Source organism: Myxocyprinus asiaticus, chromosome 18 (genome assembly GCF_019703515.2).
Source record: "Myxocyprinus asiaticus isolate MX2 ecotype Aquarium Trade chromosome 18, UBuf_Myxa_2, whole genome shotgun sequence".
Classification (NCBI taxonomy): Eukaryota; Metazoa; Chordata; class Actinopteri; order Cypriniformes; family Catostomidae; genus Myxocyprinus; species Myxocyprinus asiaticus.
In genome coordinates, this window is record NC_059361.1 from 16704199 (window position 1) to 16722515 (window position 18317).

General features: G+C 38.5%; 2 protein-coding genes across 5 annotated transcripts; both read right to left on the bottom strand.

Annotated features, from left to right (window-relative positions):
• Positions 1–411: 411 nt before the first annotated feature.
• c18h3orf33 (c18h3orf33 homolog (H. sapiens)) lies at positions 412–5099 on the bottom strand. Of its 4 annotated transcripts, none has more exons than XM_051724823.1 (5): positions 4941–5099; positions 4676–4735; positions 2951–3104; positions 1929–2092; positions 412–1577 (listed from the first exon to the last, which is right to left on the bottom strand). In XM_051724823.1, the coding sequence occupies exons 1-5, from the start codon at positions 5076–5078 to the stop codon at positions 1305–1307; spliced, it is 789 nt and encodes a 262-aa protein (XP_051580783.1). In that variant the 5' UTR covers positions 5079–5099; the 3' UTR covers positions 412–1304. The 4 variants fall into 4 exon arrangements, with proteins under 4 accessions (XP_051580783.1, XP_051580782.1, XP_051580784.1 ...); XM_051724822.1 differs by having other exon boundaries at positions 4676–4738; positions 4941–5094; XM_051724824.1 differs by having other exon boundaries at positions 413–1577; positions 1929–2089; positions 4676–4738; positions 4941–5093.
• A 68-nt stretch (positions 5100–5167) lies between these two features.
• Positions 5168–14100, bottom strand: LOC127456368 (acetyl-coenzyme A transporter 1-like). Its single transcript, XM_051724815.1, has 7 exons — positions 13871–14100; positions 12670–13465; positions 10558–10760; positions 10231–10415; positions 9705–9822; positions 9331–9546; positions 5168–7313 (listed from the first exon to the last, which is right to left on the bottom strand). The coding sequence occupies exons 2-7, from the start codon at positions 13421–13423 to the stop codon at positions 7146–7148; spliced, it is 1644 nt and encodes a 547-aa protein (XP_051580775.1). The 5' UTR covers positions 13424–13465; positions 13871–14100; the 3' UTR covers positions 5168–7145.
• Positions 14101–18317: the final 4217 nt, after the last annotated feature.

An 18317-nucleotide genomic window follows, 5' to 3' on the forward strand; every position in this document is an offset into this window, starting at 1 on the left:
AATGATACAGATAAAAGACAGCATGAATAATGTGATTGATTATTACACACTGCCCATCACGGATGGTGTTAGGATTGTCTGTCTTGGGTAAATAAGGGCATCTGTGAAAAGAAACATTCTCAGATTAAGAGGTCAGAACATTAACCCTCCTATTCTGAACAAGTAGGGCCACTTTGCTGTGCGTGTCCATTTTTGACCGGACACAGTTAAAGAAATGGTATTTCTTCTTCCCTAAAGTAAAAACAATAAAATTATGCACTTCTTTTGGGATTTTATGTTTTTAGATCTTATTTACATATAAATTTCTCGATTTTTGCCATTCATTTGCATATAAAAATAAGGAACATTTATGTAACTTCACTACAGTAAAAACCCATTTGAAACATGAAGAGAATATGAGAATGTGTCCTGTATTGAGGGCAGATTGCTGCCATCTGCTTAAAAAAGAAAAATGACATGACTTGAAAATCATGTTATGAAAACAATATCAAGTAGATGCCGCAGTGTTCTATGCATTCACCTACTGCGTAGTATTTCTACATTTTAACACACGTTATGCATTTAGATATACATTTAGACATTATCAAATTATTGTCAAATTTTTAGCACTTTTTTTGTTTTGTTTTTAAGTGTCAGTTTATGCAATGTTACATTATGCTTAGTCAACCTAACCTGAAGTTACAAAGACATAAAATACTCATTTTATTACCAATCATTTATTTCAAACATCAAAATGTAATTAAAGTAAATTATTAATAATGTCAAGAAAATGAACAGTAATAAACAACAATGGACTGTGAAAATTCAATGTGTATAAAGTAGAAGACTCAGACTTTGTTCTTTGTATGCGTGAGCATGAGTGTGTTTGTAAGTGTGGTGTTCTGCCTTCTGCCTGGTAGTCCCACCCATTTAGTTGTGTGTGTGCGCGCAAACATTATGGCTAATTTATAGATTTTATTTGACAAAATAAAAAATAAAACTGCTGTTATAGTCACCTTCTGTGGAACATAAAAGGAAATGTTAGGCAGAATGTTTGTCTCAGTCACCATGCACTTGTAAGGAAAAAAGATTCTATGAAAGTGAATGGTGTCCCTAACATTCTGACTCTCCTCCTGTGTTCCACAGAAGAAAGAGTCATTAGGTTTTAGAGTAAATGATGACAGAATTTAAATTTTTGGTTGAACTATCCCTTTAAGACATGCCTGTCTGTGATTACACAACACTACATTTAGAATAAATATACTAAATAATAAACCTTGCACAATGATTAACCACCATTATCCTTTTGAAAATTGAATAGTTTATTACTCTTTACTACTCCCAGATGTCCATTTAAAAAGTCTCTTGATTGACATGACTACAGTATTGTTTCTCAAGACATAAGTAACCCTCTCCCAACGACTCTCTTCTTTCCAAAAGCCTTTCCCTTTCTTCTCTGCTCTGCTCTCCGCCCTCAGCAAGCGCTTATAAAGCCTCCAGTAGATCCGAGAGTGAGGTTCCAGACCCACCAGGGGACAAGTCCTAGCCAAACCATGTCTCAAAAGTTCCTCATTCACACAAGTGCTTAAGAGAGAGCCCTACAAAGAAAACCAGAGAACAAAATGTGATAAGAGGTTAAAATACCTTTAAGATTTTCAGACCAAAACTATTATCCAACCAGATAATATTACAATAAAAGTTAATGCAAATCATGTACTCCAGGTTTTTTATGAAATCAAGTGATATTCTAATATATATATATATATATATATATATATATATATATATATATATATATATATATATATATATATATATATATATATATATAATCATTGTGTTTTAATAGTCTGTGTATTTTGTCTAGCAATGAAAGCCTTTTTATTTGTCAACCTAACAACTTTCATGGTGACATCTGACCCTGTTCTAATCTGGTATATCTCACCTACCCTGTTAACTGACACTAGGCAGTGGAGGGTCTCGTCCTGTCGAGCGATGAGTCGGAGCCACACTATCTCAGCTGGTTTGAGATGTTGACCAATCCAGTGTTGCCCTTCAGAGGTCAGCTCCACCCCAGCCAGTCGCACATCCAGGAGGGTCACGGACTGACCTGCTGAAGCCAGGGTGAATCAGCCAGTATGTCATCTCAAGCCAACAACCCTTTAAAGCTGCTAGATCAACAAGACTCTATTTCAAAGTGCTTTTACAATGGGAAAATAGTTCAGAGAGTGTAAAGCAGCTAGTCTTTCCTGCAATGCTGTGTTTGTGGTATATGAGAGAAAGCTATATAGGTCCATATGGCACAAGCACACTGAGGTCAAGCTACATGCCCATCTGGGAATCACAGTGAGACTGAAAGGTATAATCTCCTTATCTAAACTTCAGGGACTTGATCTGTGCCCAGCAGTGCAGTGTTAGAAAAAGCACATTTAGGACTTGTTTGAACTAATTTTGAAGGCTTGGCTGGTCCATAATAGAATTACACGGACTGTCTCCCTCCACTAACTGGTTTACAAAGATATTTCATTTGAAAGGATTGAAACACAATCTTGTAGATAAACAAATGTTAACAATTCAGTGGCATTTCAATTCAGTTCTGAAACAAGTGGCTTGGACTTTAACAATAGGACAACAGGAGAGAGGAATCTTTCTTCCTTGAATGACTAAAGATAAAAGGACTAATAAACTGACTCCAATACAAGTTCAAAGACAACATCACTACTAGGAAAGTTGACAGCCAGAAAAAAAAAACTTCACTGACACAGTTGGAGATGTCTGCCTTTTTGTCTCTAAGAGGCAAGGATTTGCAAAATTGAGTCATAATTAGGAGCAGCTGTTTAGATGAACACAGTGGTCCCTGTGACCGTGGCTGAATAAACGTGTAGGCCTACTGATAGGACTTTAATTAAATCTCTGTGTTTAGGTGGTGTCTTTCTGGGGGGCTGCATGGGGGGGTCATGCATTTCCTTACGTTTAGTAAGCAGGGGGCTGAGCAAAGGGACATAAATCGGAATGTGTTCCACTTCAAGCCCTTTCTCCGATACATTTCTCACTCTTCCTCTGATACTGATGTTTCTCTCAATGAAACGTGCTGGAATATCAGCAGCGGAGCCAAATTTAGTAATCTACAAAAAGACATGACATTATACAACCAAGAGAATGAAACATTTAGGAAAACTACATCGGCTAAAGGAAAAACTAAAATACTCCACGTGCTGCAATAAATGCACTCTTGCAAGTCCACAAGATGAAAGTATTAGAAACACAACTTTTAAACAAAGAGTTTGACATACTGACAGACATAAACGCCCGTCAGATATCTGTTATGGCTATACACTGATGAGCCAAATATATTATGACCACCTGCCTAATATGCTGTTGGTCCTCTGCGTGCCACAAAAACAGCGGTGACCTATCTGGCACCTGATGTATCAGGCACCAAGACATTAGCAGCAGATCCTTCAAGTCCTGCAAGTTGCGAGGTGGAGCCGCCGTGGATTGGACACGTTGGTCCAGTACATTCCACAGATGCTCAGGATTGCATTGGATGCATCAGAACCATTCCCAAATAATGTGTGCAGTGTGGCAGGGCACATTATCCTGCTGAAAGAGGCCACTGCCATTAGGGAATACCATTTCCATGAAGGGGTGTACCTGGTCTGCAACTATGTTTAGGTAGGTGGCATGTGTCAAACTGACGTCCGCATGAATGGCCAGACCAAGGGTTTCCCAGCAGAACATTGCCCAGAGCATCACACTCCCTCCACCGGCTTGTCATCTTCCCACAGTGCATCCTGGTGTCATCACTTCTCCAGGTAAACACCGCACATGTACACAGCCGTCCATGTGATGCAAGAGAAAACGGGACTCGTCGGACCAGGCGACCTTCTTCCACTGCTACAAGGTCCAGTTCCGACGCTAGCATGGCCATTGCAGGCACTTTCGATGGTGGACAGGAGTCATCATGGGGACACTACGGCTATGCAGCAGCCCCATACGCAGCAGGGTGCGATGCACTCTGTGTTGTGACATTCCTCCCATAACCATCAACATTTTCTGTTACTTGAGCGACAGTAGACCTTCTGTTGGTTCGGACCAGACAAGATAGCCTTCGTTGCACTCGCGCATCGATAAGACTTAGGCGCCCAACACCCTGTCAACGGATTGTGGTTTGTCCCTCCTCGGACCACTGTCGGTAGGTACTCAGCCTTGCTGTTTCAGAGATGCTGTGACCCAGTCGTCTGGCCATAACAATTTGGCCCTTATCAAAGTCGCTCAGGTCTTTACTCCTGCATTCAACACGTTGACTACGAGAACTGATTGTTCACTTGCCATCTAATCAACCCAGAACTTGACATGTGGCCTTGTTAGGAGATGATCAACGTTATTCGCTTCACCTGTGAGAGGTCATAATGTTTTGGCTCGTCGGTGTATATAAACATATAAAATTGTAGTTCGTATATCTGGACATATATGTACATATTCATTCTGCTATGACATGGTAACACATGAAAACGGTTATTTTTATAATACTTTTAAATATGTTGCATATAGAAGTTTGTAACTTTTTTTATAGCCTATAAATGAGCATGAGTTCATAAATGTCCATTAATGAACATTCAATAACATATATCTGCTTTACATATATTGCCATACCTCACATGTCTGTTTGGTAATAGCGCATTGTATAATTTACCAGTCTGATGCTCCTCGCTATGATGAGAAAACCAGCCAGCGCGAGACCAGTGCTGATGTTCTGCTGGAGAGCACGCAAACGCAAAAGTTATATACAAATATATTAAAGAAATGCAGAAGATAACAGAATACAAAACATTAAGTACGCTTTGCATATCGTGTTGGATTGTAATTCAACCCGATATCAGAATGCATATTCATATATTTCTGCACCATTAACATGACACAATAATAATACACACAATATTCTGGAATCAGTTATTTACCCGGACAAAAGTTAAGTTATCGTCGGCAAACTGTGATACCAATGCAATAATATTTTGGGATGTTTTGCCTTCTTCCTCGTTCACATCTGCAGGATCCAAACCAGGCATGTTGTTTACAGAGAAAAAAACCCCGCCCATTGATAACGGGAAACAAGTTAGGACAAAACAGAACGACGCGTTTTTTGGAAGTCATGCGAAACAAAATTCGAGGGAAGTAAACCACCGAGTCAAATTTTCCTTTCATTTATTTTCAAATAAGATATGCTCTTCGTGTTTTAACATTAAACTTTGGTAATGTTGATAAAACGTTCCTTAGAACGGGTTACAAGTATTTACAAAAGTCACTGCGACTGTACAATCTACCCAAACTGCTCTCTCCATGACATAAAAATAAATGAAAGTGAACATTTAATTAACAAACAAAAAGGAAATAAATTAGCACAAGGCCAATTTAAAAACAAGTTAAATGTTGAGCCTAAAAGAAAGAGTTTACTGCAATCTACAGTCATTTACATTTTCCCTAGTCAACACTGAGAACCAAATACACCCTGCAGTAAAAGTGCTGGTGATTGCATAAACATCCAATAACAGATGTTACTGTAATTTCTGGATCTACTGCTCCATTGCTGGAATGTCTTAAAATAATTTCTAGAAAAACTAATCATTAACTCTTTTGACATGCGTTTTAGTAAATTAAAGAAAATGTGTTTTTACAAAAGACTCAACTGGTCGCATGAACATAAGTTCAGTCACACACATTCAAATAGTCTTGGAAGCACTGACCATCTTAAAAATTCATATTGAAAAAGGCAAATTAAAAAATCCACAAATTAAAAATAAAGAGAAGAAAAAGCATATGCAGTCTCTGTCAATCTATAGTATTGTTTTTTGGCCTTGTTATAATTATAGTTAATTTGTCATTTGCTTATGTTGAAAACAGGTTCATTTTGTTTCTCAGTGATTTAAGATCTTGAACTCGGAATCAGACAAACTCTGATTGACTTCTCTGAAGTGTTACAGAAATAAGCAATCAATCACAAGGACATCAACTGATGCAATAACTAAAACATGGCCCAAATTATAAATTGGGCAACTCTATAGAAATATCAATATCCCATTTCAGACCTGACAGCTCAGTTACAATTAAAGGTGCACTCAGTAATTCTAATCCAATACACTCTTTATCAAATTTTACAAATGTCTCCTCACAGTCTGCTAGCTGTCCATTCTGTGGGTGGGCTGAAAAAAAAAATCTAGTATTTGTACACAGCCCTGGCTCTGTAAATGGGACAAAAACAAAGTGGATCAGACCGATCCACATAACACTACTCTAGCCAATCAGCAACAGTGGGGTGGTTCTTGTGCGTGCACAGAATGGGGGCAGAGTGACAGGGAAATTCATTAGAAGAGTGACAGCAAATCTGGCTGATGTGAACTTTCTAAACTCCAAGGAGGACAAATGGCTGACCAGACCAAGAGAAAAAGGTCAGATGAATAAACTAAAAAAGGATTATGGTAAGTCAAGGGCTAAGAGCTGTGTCAAAATCGGTGTGGCTTTTCAGCAGTGGAGAGACCTCCAAGAGGTAAAAGGAATGAATTTGCGTGCATGAATTTGTGGGGCGGAGCCTCCAAAGGAGCACTGAAGGGAGGGGTGTGTTTGTTTTGGCAGCTGAGTTTGAATATCAACAGTGTTTCTCAGGAATCACTGATTGCACCTTTAAGTCTTTCTGGAATGAAGGTATAGAAAGCTGAAATTGTTTTGTATACTGAATGTTGTAGCAATGATTTCATTATAAACAATATCTGTATTATATCAAAAGATTTGCATTGTACCACATTAGAGAGAAAAAAAAAAAGGCACAGGTTACTCAAGTAATCACAAGTCAAATGCTTGAATAAGCAGGCAACTGAGCAGAGAATATAATGTTATGAGAGAATAATTGTTTTGCACTAATAGTAAACAAACCTTGGTTTGGCTTTACAGTAATGGTTCTGAAAGGATAATGGAGGAGAGACACTAATAATTTAGCAGTACAGTACATTTGACCATTTCAGTCCTCAAATAGTTTTAAGTCTCTCCACGGACCTGAAGTGCGACAAAAACATAACGAGTCACTGTGTGTACAAGAGAGGGTGAGAGAGGGCAAATCATGAGGTAACTTCAAAATTAGAGAGACAGTAGCGTCCTGAGTCCAGCAGAGATTGTTATTTGGGAACCCTGCAATGCCACGCTGAGGGGCTCTCTTCTTGTAATCGCTTCATCTTTTTCCCGAAGAAGATCCACCAGCAGAGACCAATCACAACACATACTACAGACTCCACATAGTAACCGTCCAATGCAGTCACACACACGCCACCCTCGCTGACACAGAGCTGCAGACAATATAAGAACAGGTTAAAGTACAGCTGCACAATTATTACCAAAATCATAACTGTCAATCATCATTATTTTGGGTGGGTGGGTTTTTAATGAAACCAAAATTATTCAATTTCCAACAATGTTTTTTTTTTGCAATGAATCTTCAGCTACATTTTAAGTCAGAAAAAAAATAAAAAATAAAGCATCTGTGGATGAGACTGCTTAAAACTTGCACATTAGGACTGCATGTCATTACTGATAAATCTCTACATTGCCATTGCATTCATTTGCACAAAGGACATGTATGTGATTGGTTACAATGCTCAACCCCAGGAAAAAACACATTTTAAATAGAAAATTGGACCCATTTCTAGGTTTGGAACGCACAAGTAAACCTCATAACATAGTAGACCATAGCAATTATTATTTTTGAGTTTCCCTTTGCTACAACAGCAAAAGAAAAAAAGAAAAAAAAAAATCAACTATTACGTTTCCACGACTTTCCAAAAGAGGAAAAAATATAGAAAGGAGGATTATGGCAGTCAGAACAGAGAGAGAAAAATGATTTTCTATCACTCTCTGAGCAGCTGTATTTGAAACCCCATCGCAGCAGTGTTGACTAGTTTTTTTTTTAAGTAATGGCAGGGTAATATAACAAAAGAATAATGTTATAAATGTACATTAAAATTATATAAGTTCAGCGGAGATCAGCGGTTACAGAAATACTCAAACCAGCCCATCTGGCACCAACAATCATCCATGCCATTATCTAATCAGCCAATCGTGTGGTAGTAGTGCAGTGCATAAAATCATGCATATACAGGTCAGGAGCTTCAGTTAATGTTCACATCAACCATCAGAATGGGGAAAAAAAGTGATCTCACTGATTTGGACCGTGGCATGATTGTTGGTGCCAGATGGGCTGGTTTGAGTATTTCTGTAACTGCTGATCTCCTGGGATTTTCATGCACAACAGTCTCTAGAGTTTACTCCGAATGGTGCCAAAAACAAAAACAAAAACCATCCAGTGAGCAGCAGTTCCGCGGATGGAAACGCCTTGTTGATGAGAGAGATCAGCAGAGGATGGCCAGACTGGTTTGAACTGACAAAGTCTATGGTAACTCAGATAACTGCTCTCCACAATTATGGTGAGAAGAGTGGGTTGGCGCTGTTTTGGCGGCACGAGGAGTGCCTACACAATATTAGGCAGGTGGCTGATTGGTGTATATATACAGTATTGTGCAAAAGTTTTAGGCACGTGTGAAAAATTTTGCATAGTGAGGATGTCTTCAAAAACAATGACATAAATAGTTTTCATTTATCACTTAATGTCATACAAAGTCCAGTAAACATAAAAAAGCTAAATCAATATTTTTGTGGCCACCTTTGCTTTTAAAACAGCACCAATTCTCCTAGGTACACCTGGACACAGTTTTTCTTGGTTGTTGGCAGATAGGATGTTCCAAGCTTCTTGGAGAATTCGCCACAGTTCTTCTATCTATTTAGACTGTCTCAGTTGCTTCTATCTCTTTATGTAATCTCAGACTGACACGATGTTCAGTGGAGGGCTCTGTGGGGGTCATGACATCTGTTGCAGGGCTCCCTGTTCTTCTATTCTAATCTTTTCTATTTGAAAAAGTAATGTTTGGAAGTCTAAAATGTCTTTTTCCTATTGACACACTAAAGCTGAAGATATAAATAACCATCTTAAGACAAATGCTTTTGTGAAACATCTTATGAAACAAGACTTTTGCACAGTACTGTGTGTGTGTGTGTGTGTGTGTGTGTGTGATTATATATATATATATACACACACACACACACACACACACACACACTCACATATACACATATACACTGTATATATACTATAAAAAATAATTATTTATAGTATATATACTAAATAAAAAAATAAAATAAAAAGTTTGTTAGATTTATGCTGCTAAATTAACGCTATAGGAATAGATACATAATTAATGTCATCAATTAGCAAATGTCTTAAAACCAAAAGAGAAAAATAAAAGAACCTACCCCTGTTTCTTCAAGGGAACTACAGGTCTGCCCAGGTGCTCCCTGGCACTCTTTAAAGGTGAGAGGGTCTACCAGCCACAGAGCTAATGTAGAAGGCCAGTTCCCGCCTAGATTAGTCACAGTGTTGAGAAGAGTCATGTAGGTGCCTCCTATCACAGGGTCACTGACCTTAGCGTGAAAGGCCATACAGGCAACATACATACTATATAGTGCCACCTAGTGGAGAAATGCAAAATTGACAATGAATAAAACTACAACCAGCTCCAAGTGTACATTTTTATGTAGTCTAAATCATATTCAAGCTTGCATGCAAAAGAATATAAAACAACAATAAAAGTCTTAAAAGGTGTAGATCAAACAGGCAACAGACTAACCTGATGTGCAGCATAGCTGAGCAGCACGACAGCATAGTAATATACAGGAAAGCCCCCTTCCTGTCGAACACTTGGGGTCCACCAGACCAGCAGGGCATATTCTAGACCAACAAGGAGCCTTGAAAAGGAAGACCATCCACATGCACCTTGTTAGTCTTGCAAATGCGTGCATTCACTCTCATGATTAGACACGTGACTGGCCATTTCAGAATCAGAAGCAGCTTTATTGCAAAGTAAGCTGATACACACACAGAATTTGTCTTCGCTAACAAAAGCTTGCAGTACATACAGAAACGACGGAGACACACCGATTTATAAAATATGTGTAGAAGACACAATATGACAAGACAGAATAACGTATGCTATGTATGTAAGAAATGGGGTAATGTAATGTACAGAAGAGGTAAGAGTATGTACAGGTAGTTTAAATAAATCTGAATTAACATTTTGTACATACAAATTTGCGGTTCCCATCACAACTATTAATGTCAAGTACTTAAGGCATGTCTGTGGATTTTGTATTCACCTGAATGGGAAGGCTTTGTAGAAGACATCAAGTGGACGAGGACCGGCTGTGTATTTACTAATAACTAAAGGCAGTAGGATCTGCAGGGGTACCATGGGAACTGCCAGCAGAGCCAGCTGCTCTTTAGGAACCCCAGCTTCCACTAGCTTCAGTCCTGTCACAGCATCCGCAGCAGAGAAACCAATCTGAAAGTAAAGATGAAGAGAGGGAAATTGGATTGATTTGCATAGAACTATAAAGTTACTGCAATCCAACAGTAAAAATAGGGCTAAGTAAAGTCACAGATTAACCAGAACAGAAAGAGACACCTGGCTTAAGTGGCATTACCTTGGCGGTTATCAGCAGGATACAGAAGGTAAAGACAGTGGGCATTTTAATGATGGAGAACAAACGCTTGTAAGTCTCCATAACACCCTGTGCCTCCTCTCTGGGCTTCTTCTTGGTACGGTGCTGTCTGCTGTTCTCCTTTTTCAGGACAGCAACCAGAGTGGTCGACACCATGAAAACAATCCCCCAGAAAAACAAGAAATCTGAGAAAGGGAACAGAACAAAGTACAAAGTATCAGCAAAGCTGCACAGAAATATCTTGCCACGTTATTCATTTATTTAGGCCTATTTCATATTTCTAAAAGATCCATCAATAGAACTGATAAGAAAGATTACATTAGATTTTATATTTGTAATGTTGAGCTAATGTAATCCTGGGATATCGGTTCAATGTTTCACATCGTACATACTTTACCCTGGGTTAGTAATTCACATTATACAGTATATACTGGCACCACAATTTGAGTTTAAAGTGGACTTCTTAAAACAAGGAATGTACCAGGTTTAATACAAGTTAAGCTCAATCAACAGTATTTGTGTGGTAATGCTGAATACCACAAAAAAATTATTTGGACTCTTCCCTCTTTTATTAAAAACTTTACCTGTGTAATGCTATATCCAATATTACAATTTTGTTGCCATGACAACACAAACCCTGTAAGGGATTTTGTCTTTTTTTTTTTTCTCCCAATTTGGAATGCCCAATTCCCACTACTCACCTCAATCTGGGTGGCGGAAGACAAGTCTCGGTTGCCTCCGCTCATGAGACCGTCAATCCGCGCATCTTATCACGTGGCTTGTTGTGCATGACACCGCGGAGACTCACAGCATGTGGAGGCTCATGTTACTCTCAGTGATCCATGCACAACTTACCACATGCCCCACTGAAAGCGAGAACACCTAATCGCGACCACAAGGAGGTTACCCCATGTGACTCTACCCTCCCTAGCAACCGGGCCAATTTGGTTGCTTAGAACTGGCTGAAGTCCAAGGGTGGTAGTCAGCATCAATACTCGCTGAGCTACCCAGGCCCTGGGATTCTGTCATCTTTAACATGTATAATGTTTATGTATTGTGGCTATAATTTTAAAACGGTGTGTATTTTAGCGTTTATGTTCTGGCTTCAATGACTTCCATTGCAGGTGCATTACTGTAACCACGATCTTTGCATTTTTTATTTTAAATAAACGAGGCACAGGCCAAAATTATCTTCCTTGCAATCAACATTATACTAAACTATACTAAACCCAGAACATTTTTTAAAGGGATAGTTAACCCACGAATGAAAATTCTCTCATGATTTACTCACCCTCATGCCATTCCAGATGTGGATCACTTTCTTTCACAAACGAATAGTTTTAGAAGAATATCTCAGCTCTGTAGGTCCATACAATGCAAGTGAATGGTGACCAAAACTTTGAAACTCCAAAAAGCACATAAAGGCAGCAAAAAAGTAATCCATACAACTCCAGTGGTTTCATCCATGTCTTCTGAAGTGATCCAATCTTTTTTGGGTGAGAACAGACCAAAATGTAACTAATTTTTCACTATAAATCTTGACATCAGCAGTCTTCTTGATGATCATGATTTCAAGACCAATAACACTTCCTAGCGCTCTGCATGTGTGTCAAGCACTAGGAAGTGTAATCGAGCTTGAAATCATGATCGTGCCTAGAGACTGCAATGGCAAGATGTACAGTGAAAAGGGAGTTAAATCTTTTTCTGTTCTCACCCAAAATCAACTGGGTTGCTTCAGAAGACATGGATTAAACCACTAGAATCTTATGAACTACTGTTATGCTGTCTTATGTGCTTTTCGGATCTTCAAAGTTTTGGTTACCATTCATTGCATTGTATGTACCTACAGAGCTGAATTATTCTTCTAAAAATCTTCTTTTGTGTTCTGAAGAAGACAGAAAGTCATGCACATCTGGGATGTTATGAGTAAATGATGAGAGAATTTTCATCTTTCGGTGAACTATCCCTTTAAGGCCTAAAAGTTGTTTGACAATTAGCCCAAATGCAATTCAGCAATGCAAATGTCCAAAGAATGTGCGAGAAAATCCAAGTGTGTCTAAATTTTAAATCAACAATTAGCTGTTGCTTCTTTACCTGAGAGTGTTACAATTCCCTGTTCCTGAGGCTCAAACCTCAGATAATTGTTGCAGAAATCAGCAGACTCCAGAGCAAGAAACAACACATTGCCTAGGAAATATCCAGCTGTCTGGCCCACAGAGTTACAAGTGGAGGCATAACCCACATTCTCCCTGGACAGCATGGTCAAAGCCCAGCCATCAACAGCAATATCTTGTGTGGCTGCGAGGAAAGCCAGAATGAAGAAGACTGCAGTCAGGGTGATCACATCAGTTCCCTTCTGTCCATCTGTCTGAAGCATTGCATTGACCGTGAATGACAGATAGAGCATAAAAAGCCCCAGCAGATATTGAGTGGGCACCAGCCATGACTTCCTCCTACCAAATTGCTGCAAGTATAACGAGTCCACCAGGGGAGCCCAGAGCAGCTTTAGGCTAAAGGGCCAAAAGACTAAGCTAAAATAAGCTTGGTCCTTGTAGCTGACGCTCTTACTCTGCAGGATGAGAGGGATGCTTCCAGCCAAGCCTAAGGGAATTCCCTGAAGCACATACAAGAACAGTAGCAGGGCCACATTTCCCAGCTCTCCGTGAATTCCATTACGCACAACAGCTTGTCCATCTTTCCTGTCTGAGCTCTGCAAGAGCGCTTCCTCATCACCATCCACTTCTAAATCAGACAGCATGGGCTCCCCTTCACCCATGATGATGGAACCGGACACCAGAGGCTTCCGCTGCCTTCCGTTCTTGTGTGTAATAGTTTCATACAGTTCCATCTTAATCTGCTGGGCATCAATCCAGATATGTCCTCAAAAGACCTGCATTTAGAAGAAGGGGGGGGGGGGGGGGGGGGGGGCAATGAAAACAAATACAATAAACTGTGTTTGAGGGGGAAAAGTAGAGAATGGCATTGACAGCAAAAGCAAAGCAAAGCAAATACAATCATAGCATTAGAACCCATATTCTATTTCAAAGCACTGCAACTAGAGGTGAAAGAATGAACGTGTATTCCACTCAAGAGAAGCTCTCTGAAGTCAAAACACGTAAAGACAACAAAAATGATGAACAGGTTCTGATTCTTGCCACATAAAGCTGAATAAACATTATCATTACAGCTGACGTGACAACAACGAGCGACACATTCATTAACTGACAGACACAAAACGCGAGGATCACACTGGCATAAGGTGATAAAGAAGCAGAAAATACTGATTCATGGTTACCTTGCCCTATGATGACATACCACATGACAGGTCGAGAATCAATGGATAAATCTGGTATGAATACCGATGGAGAACCCCTGTTCTGTGGTTTCAGACGAGCGATGTTTTATCGAAAAGAACATCCACATAAATATACCTAGTGTTTACAAGATGTAGGAAACGCAGTAAGTGCACCTGACTGCTGAAATGAGAAGGAAGCCGGAGTGGTGCGCCATATAAATGCATCCGAGTGTTTCGGCTGACGTGTCTTAGAACTTCCGTTTTCAGTTCCGCCCGGTTTTCTTCTTCTTCTTCTTCTTCTCTTCGTTTTTTTTTTTTTTTTGTTTTTTTATTTTGTTTTTTTTTTTTTTTTTTTTTTTTTGGCGGGTTGCAAACAACTTTTAAAGGTGCATACCGCCACCTACTGAACAAGAGTGTGTATCACCATGTCAGTTCTATTATTCAATCTTGTGCATTTTAAAAAGGTAAAAAGTGCCCTCCTGATCTCTCTTATCCCTTCTTCCCCCCCCTTCTGTTCCCAATACCCCTTTTAGATCCCACGCCCGTCCTGTTTCTCTTACTTTGTCCTTCTACCAGATTCATATATGGTACAATGCATAATGACATGATCTACATTTTCTTTATCTCCACAGTTAGCCAGGCCCGGCTTCTGACAGCTATGCTAGGGTGGGCTGGGGGATATCATAGATGGGCATTTGGGATGGGAGAGGGGTTACACAGACTACTAATTTAATGTCTTTAATTGGCATAACATGGCGTAATTGTCAAGATCATAAGACCCAATATAACTATATTTCACACTTTTTCCCCATATTACAAAATATGTTGAAATAAATAAACTGATAAACATTGTATATAAGCATAAACACGCACTTAGTTTACTAATTTAACCACTAATAGTTCTAAAGATAACTAATACTGGCATTATATTCATTTTCTGTTATAGCACAATTTCATGTACAGATGCTTTGAAACAACGGCTGTTGTAATGATACTGCCCTACAAAGGCAAAACGCAAAACTGAGTTCTGACTGAAACAGGTCTCTTATGATTTGTCCAGTGACAGACGAGTTTGTCTCATATGCTGAAATTCAGAGTAACCATTGTGTGAAAATGCAGTAACTACAAAATCCACATCAAAATAATTCAAGCCATTTTTCTCCATTTCAGTGTTAGTTAATGCGTTAATATTTTTTACCAGTGAACTATGTGTAAAGTAATTTAAGGAACACAGGAATTTGGATGGATGGATGGATGGATGGAAAGTAATGCCATGTAAGCACCAAAGGTTATTTTCATGGCAAAAATAGAGTAGTTTAAAAAGAACTGACAAACAATAAACAGTAAAAAGATGTATAAGACGACTGGAGACAGAATCTCTCATCGACACCGAATTAACAACAGGGAAAACAGAAGCACACGTCCCGCAACAGTGCGGTGCGGGACAAGTTTTTTTTTATTTTATTTTATTTTTATTTTTTTATTAATTTGTTTTAATTAATATTATTAATTAAACTTCAAACAAACAAAGTCAATGTACAGTCAGAACTGCAATAACACATATACACATAGAAAAACATACAGCCAGGGGGGTAGGCTAAACATTATGTAAATATATTAAAGGACTCACATATAGAAACAGTTTTAATTGCTTTCTTATTATGTGAATGAAAAATAGTCTTATATGAAAAATAATATATATTTGAATTTCTTTTTCAAGAACCAAAAACAAAGGTTGGGTTTTACTGTACTTACATTTATGTATATGAAATTGAGCAAAAATTAATATAGTATAATATAATATAGTATTCTTTCCTTTTATTTGAGGGGATATTAGTAAAACCAAATATAACGTTTTCTAAACACAAAGAAAAATTTGGGTCAATGTTATCAATTATAAATCTAGTCAAATCTTTCCAAAATTTTCTTACATGAGCACAGTGCCAAAATAAATGAAACAAGGTTTCAGCCAGTGTATTGCAAAAAGAACTGTTCAAATCAATATCCTTTTTAAATTTGGGACAAGTGTTGATTGCTGAGTGCAGGTGCGGACGGGATGACGTGTGAGCGGAAACGGGAGGAAGAAATGACCCGCGTGACTCCCGCAAAATAGAAATCTATTTAAAAAATAAAATAGATTTATTTAATGTATTTAAGGTACAGAGTGTTATTTGTGCTCCATGCAGCGGAAAGTCCCTTAATGCTGTGGATGTTAACGCTTTATTAAAGAAAGGTACAAACAAAACTTTGAAACCAGCCAAAGGTCAGTCAGATATTTGGCATTGTTAGTGATAACAAAACCTGTTTTTTTCTCTTCTTTTTTTTCTTTTTTTTTCTTCAGATTAGAAATTGGAATAAAAATAGCCTGTGATACCAGAGCGGGACAGAACCTTACGGGAGTGGGACTGAAAAAATTGCTCACTACCTGTGGGCTTTTGTGGGCGGGTGCGGGACAAATATAAAAAAAATATATATATATATATATATATTTTTTTAAAATTGTAAAAAAAATTGCGGGAGAGGGACAGAATCTCTCGGGAGCAGTTCTGAAAAATCCATCCCTCATAGACCTCTATTTTATAATTCATGTCCAGTGTTTCACGAACACCTGCAGCGTGATTTTGGGTTGCTGATGTGGAGGGAGAGGGAGATATCTGATAAGAGGGAGCCTGTGATACATTAACAGCAGCCACATGGTCACAGGACACTGAGACAGGCACCAGGCTTCATTATGGGCATTAAAAACCTTTACACTACACAAAATATCTCTTATCACCGTTGAATGAAAAAAGAATGTTCTTAGAGTACAAAGTAATATATTGTTTGTGTTTTTCCTTATGGAGGTTGTACTATTTTATGCTTGCACTATGAAAAAGGATGCCCCATACTCCTCTCTGCAGAGATAATGAATGACTGTATGTGGAGTGTGTGGAGCCATGTGGAATCAGTAAAAAAAGGTTTAAATGCATGTGACAGAGTCAGACGGTGTTGAATAAAGACATGTGACAAGATGCACGAGCGTAAACTAACTCAATCTTTTTTTCCATTTGCAGCCATGGTCACAGTCATTTGTGGCTTTGAATAGTACTCATTCAAGCCAGTTATGATTTAAGGAACCAGAAAACGTTCTTAATGAATTCAGTTCGATTTTGATGTCACTTGGATAAGCTTTTATGTTGTCTGAAAGCGACAAAGTAAGTCAGAGTATAGTATAAAGAGCTCTTGTGCTCACGGCAACCCGGGTTCAATTTCATCCTGGGTCATGGTCTGAGTCTGGCCTATTCTGCCCTCTCTTCCTCCACTTTCCTGTCAGTTCTCAACTGCCTATTTAATAAAATCAAAGAAAAAAAAAGAAAGAAAGAACGATCATCAGTAAACGTTAAAAAAATATCTAATCTAAAAGTAAATTAAAATAAATTCTTACGTCTGAGCAAAAAGACCAATACTACACATCAGATATTGCAGTGTATATATTTATATATAAAAAGCTTGTATGTTTATCAGATTACTGGAAGACTCTGCTATGGTGATGTCTGAAAGGGGTGCAAAGTCAACATGAGAGAGAGTGAAGAGGGTAAAATACAGTGGAAAGAAAAAGTATGCACACCCTTTGGAATTTGCTGGTTTTCTGCATTAATTGGTCATAAAATCTTGTCTCATCTTTAACAAAGTCACAAGTATAGACAAAGCACGATGTGCTTAAGCTAAGTTGAAGTACCTCAGTAGACGGGTGCAGAGTATATAATATGTATAATTATATTAATATATAATTAAAATAAAGTATTATAGACTAAAAGTGCACCTGTAAAAATATATTTTCTTTTCTCTTTACATCATAATAACTCTCCTAAAATTTACCTCATACATTATCTTCTAAAGGGACTTTTGTTCCCTTCTCACTCAAAGCGCTCATGCTTGTTAAAGAGTGGCTTGCTCCTCTCTTATTTTAAGCAATTTGATAGTATAGCGAAGTCCTTCATTTGGAATGGAAAGCGTCCCAGGTTACATTGCAACAAGTTACATAGGCCGATTGACAAAGGTGGGCTAGGCCTACCCAAGATTTTGTTTTATTATTATGCGTTCAGACTCAGACATTTAGCTCATTTGTCACTTCCACCTGAGAGAGCCCCTCCCTTGTTTGGAATTGAACAGAAAGTTATTGCCCCTATTTTACTATTACAAAGCCTTTCTATTAATTGGAGAAGTTAAGTCGCACCCCATTATCTCGCATCTGTACGCGCTATGGACAAAAGTGTCCAGAGTGTTTAATTCAGACATTTATTTAAATGTTGCCTCAAGCATATGGCTAAATCCAAAGTTGCATATTGGTGAGTCCCCCTTCTGTTGCTCGGAGTGGATTGAGGGGGGTGTTAATACACTCGGTGACCTATATGAGAGTGGTGGGTTGAGATCATTTGAAAATTTGGTCCAACATTTCAGGATTCCT

Coding starts and splice junctions, on each gene's coding strand:
- c18h3orf33 (XM_051724822.1), bottom strand. CDS start 5,078: ATGGGCGGGGTTTTTTTCTCTGTAAACAACATGCCTGGTTTGGATCCT. Junction 3,105..4,675: donor TAGCGAGGAGCATCAGACTG/GTAAATTATACA, acceptor GTCTTTTTGTAG/ATTACTAAATTTGGCTCCGC. Junction 2,093..2,950: donor CAGCCCCCTGCTTACTAAAC/GTAAGGAAATGC, acceptor CCCTGGCTTCAG/CAGGTCAGTCCGTGACCCTC.
- LOC127456368 (XM_051724815.1), bottom strand. CDS start 13,423: ATGGAACTGTATGAAACTATTACACACAAGAACGGAAGGCAGCGGAAG. Junction 10,761..12,669: donor GGGAATTGTAACACTCTCAG/GTAAAGAAGCAA, acceptor TCCCTTTCTCAG/ATTTCTTGTTTTTCTGGGGG. Junction 10,416..10,557: donor TCCTGCTGATAACCGCCAAG/GTAATGCCACTT, acceptor CTTTACTTTCAG/ATTGGTTTCTCTGCTGCGGA.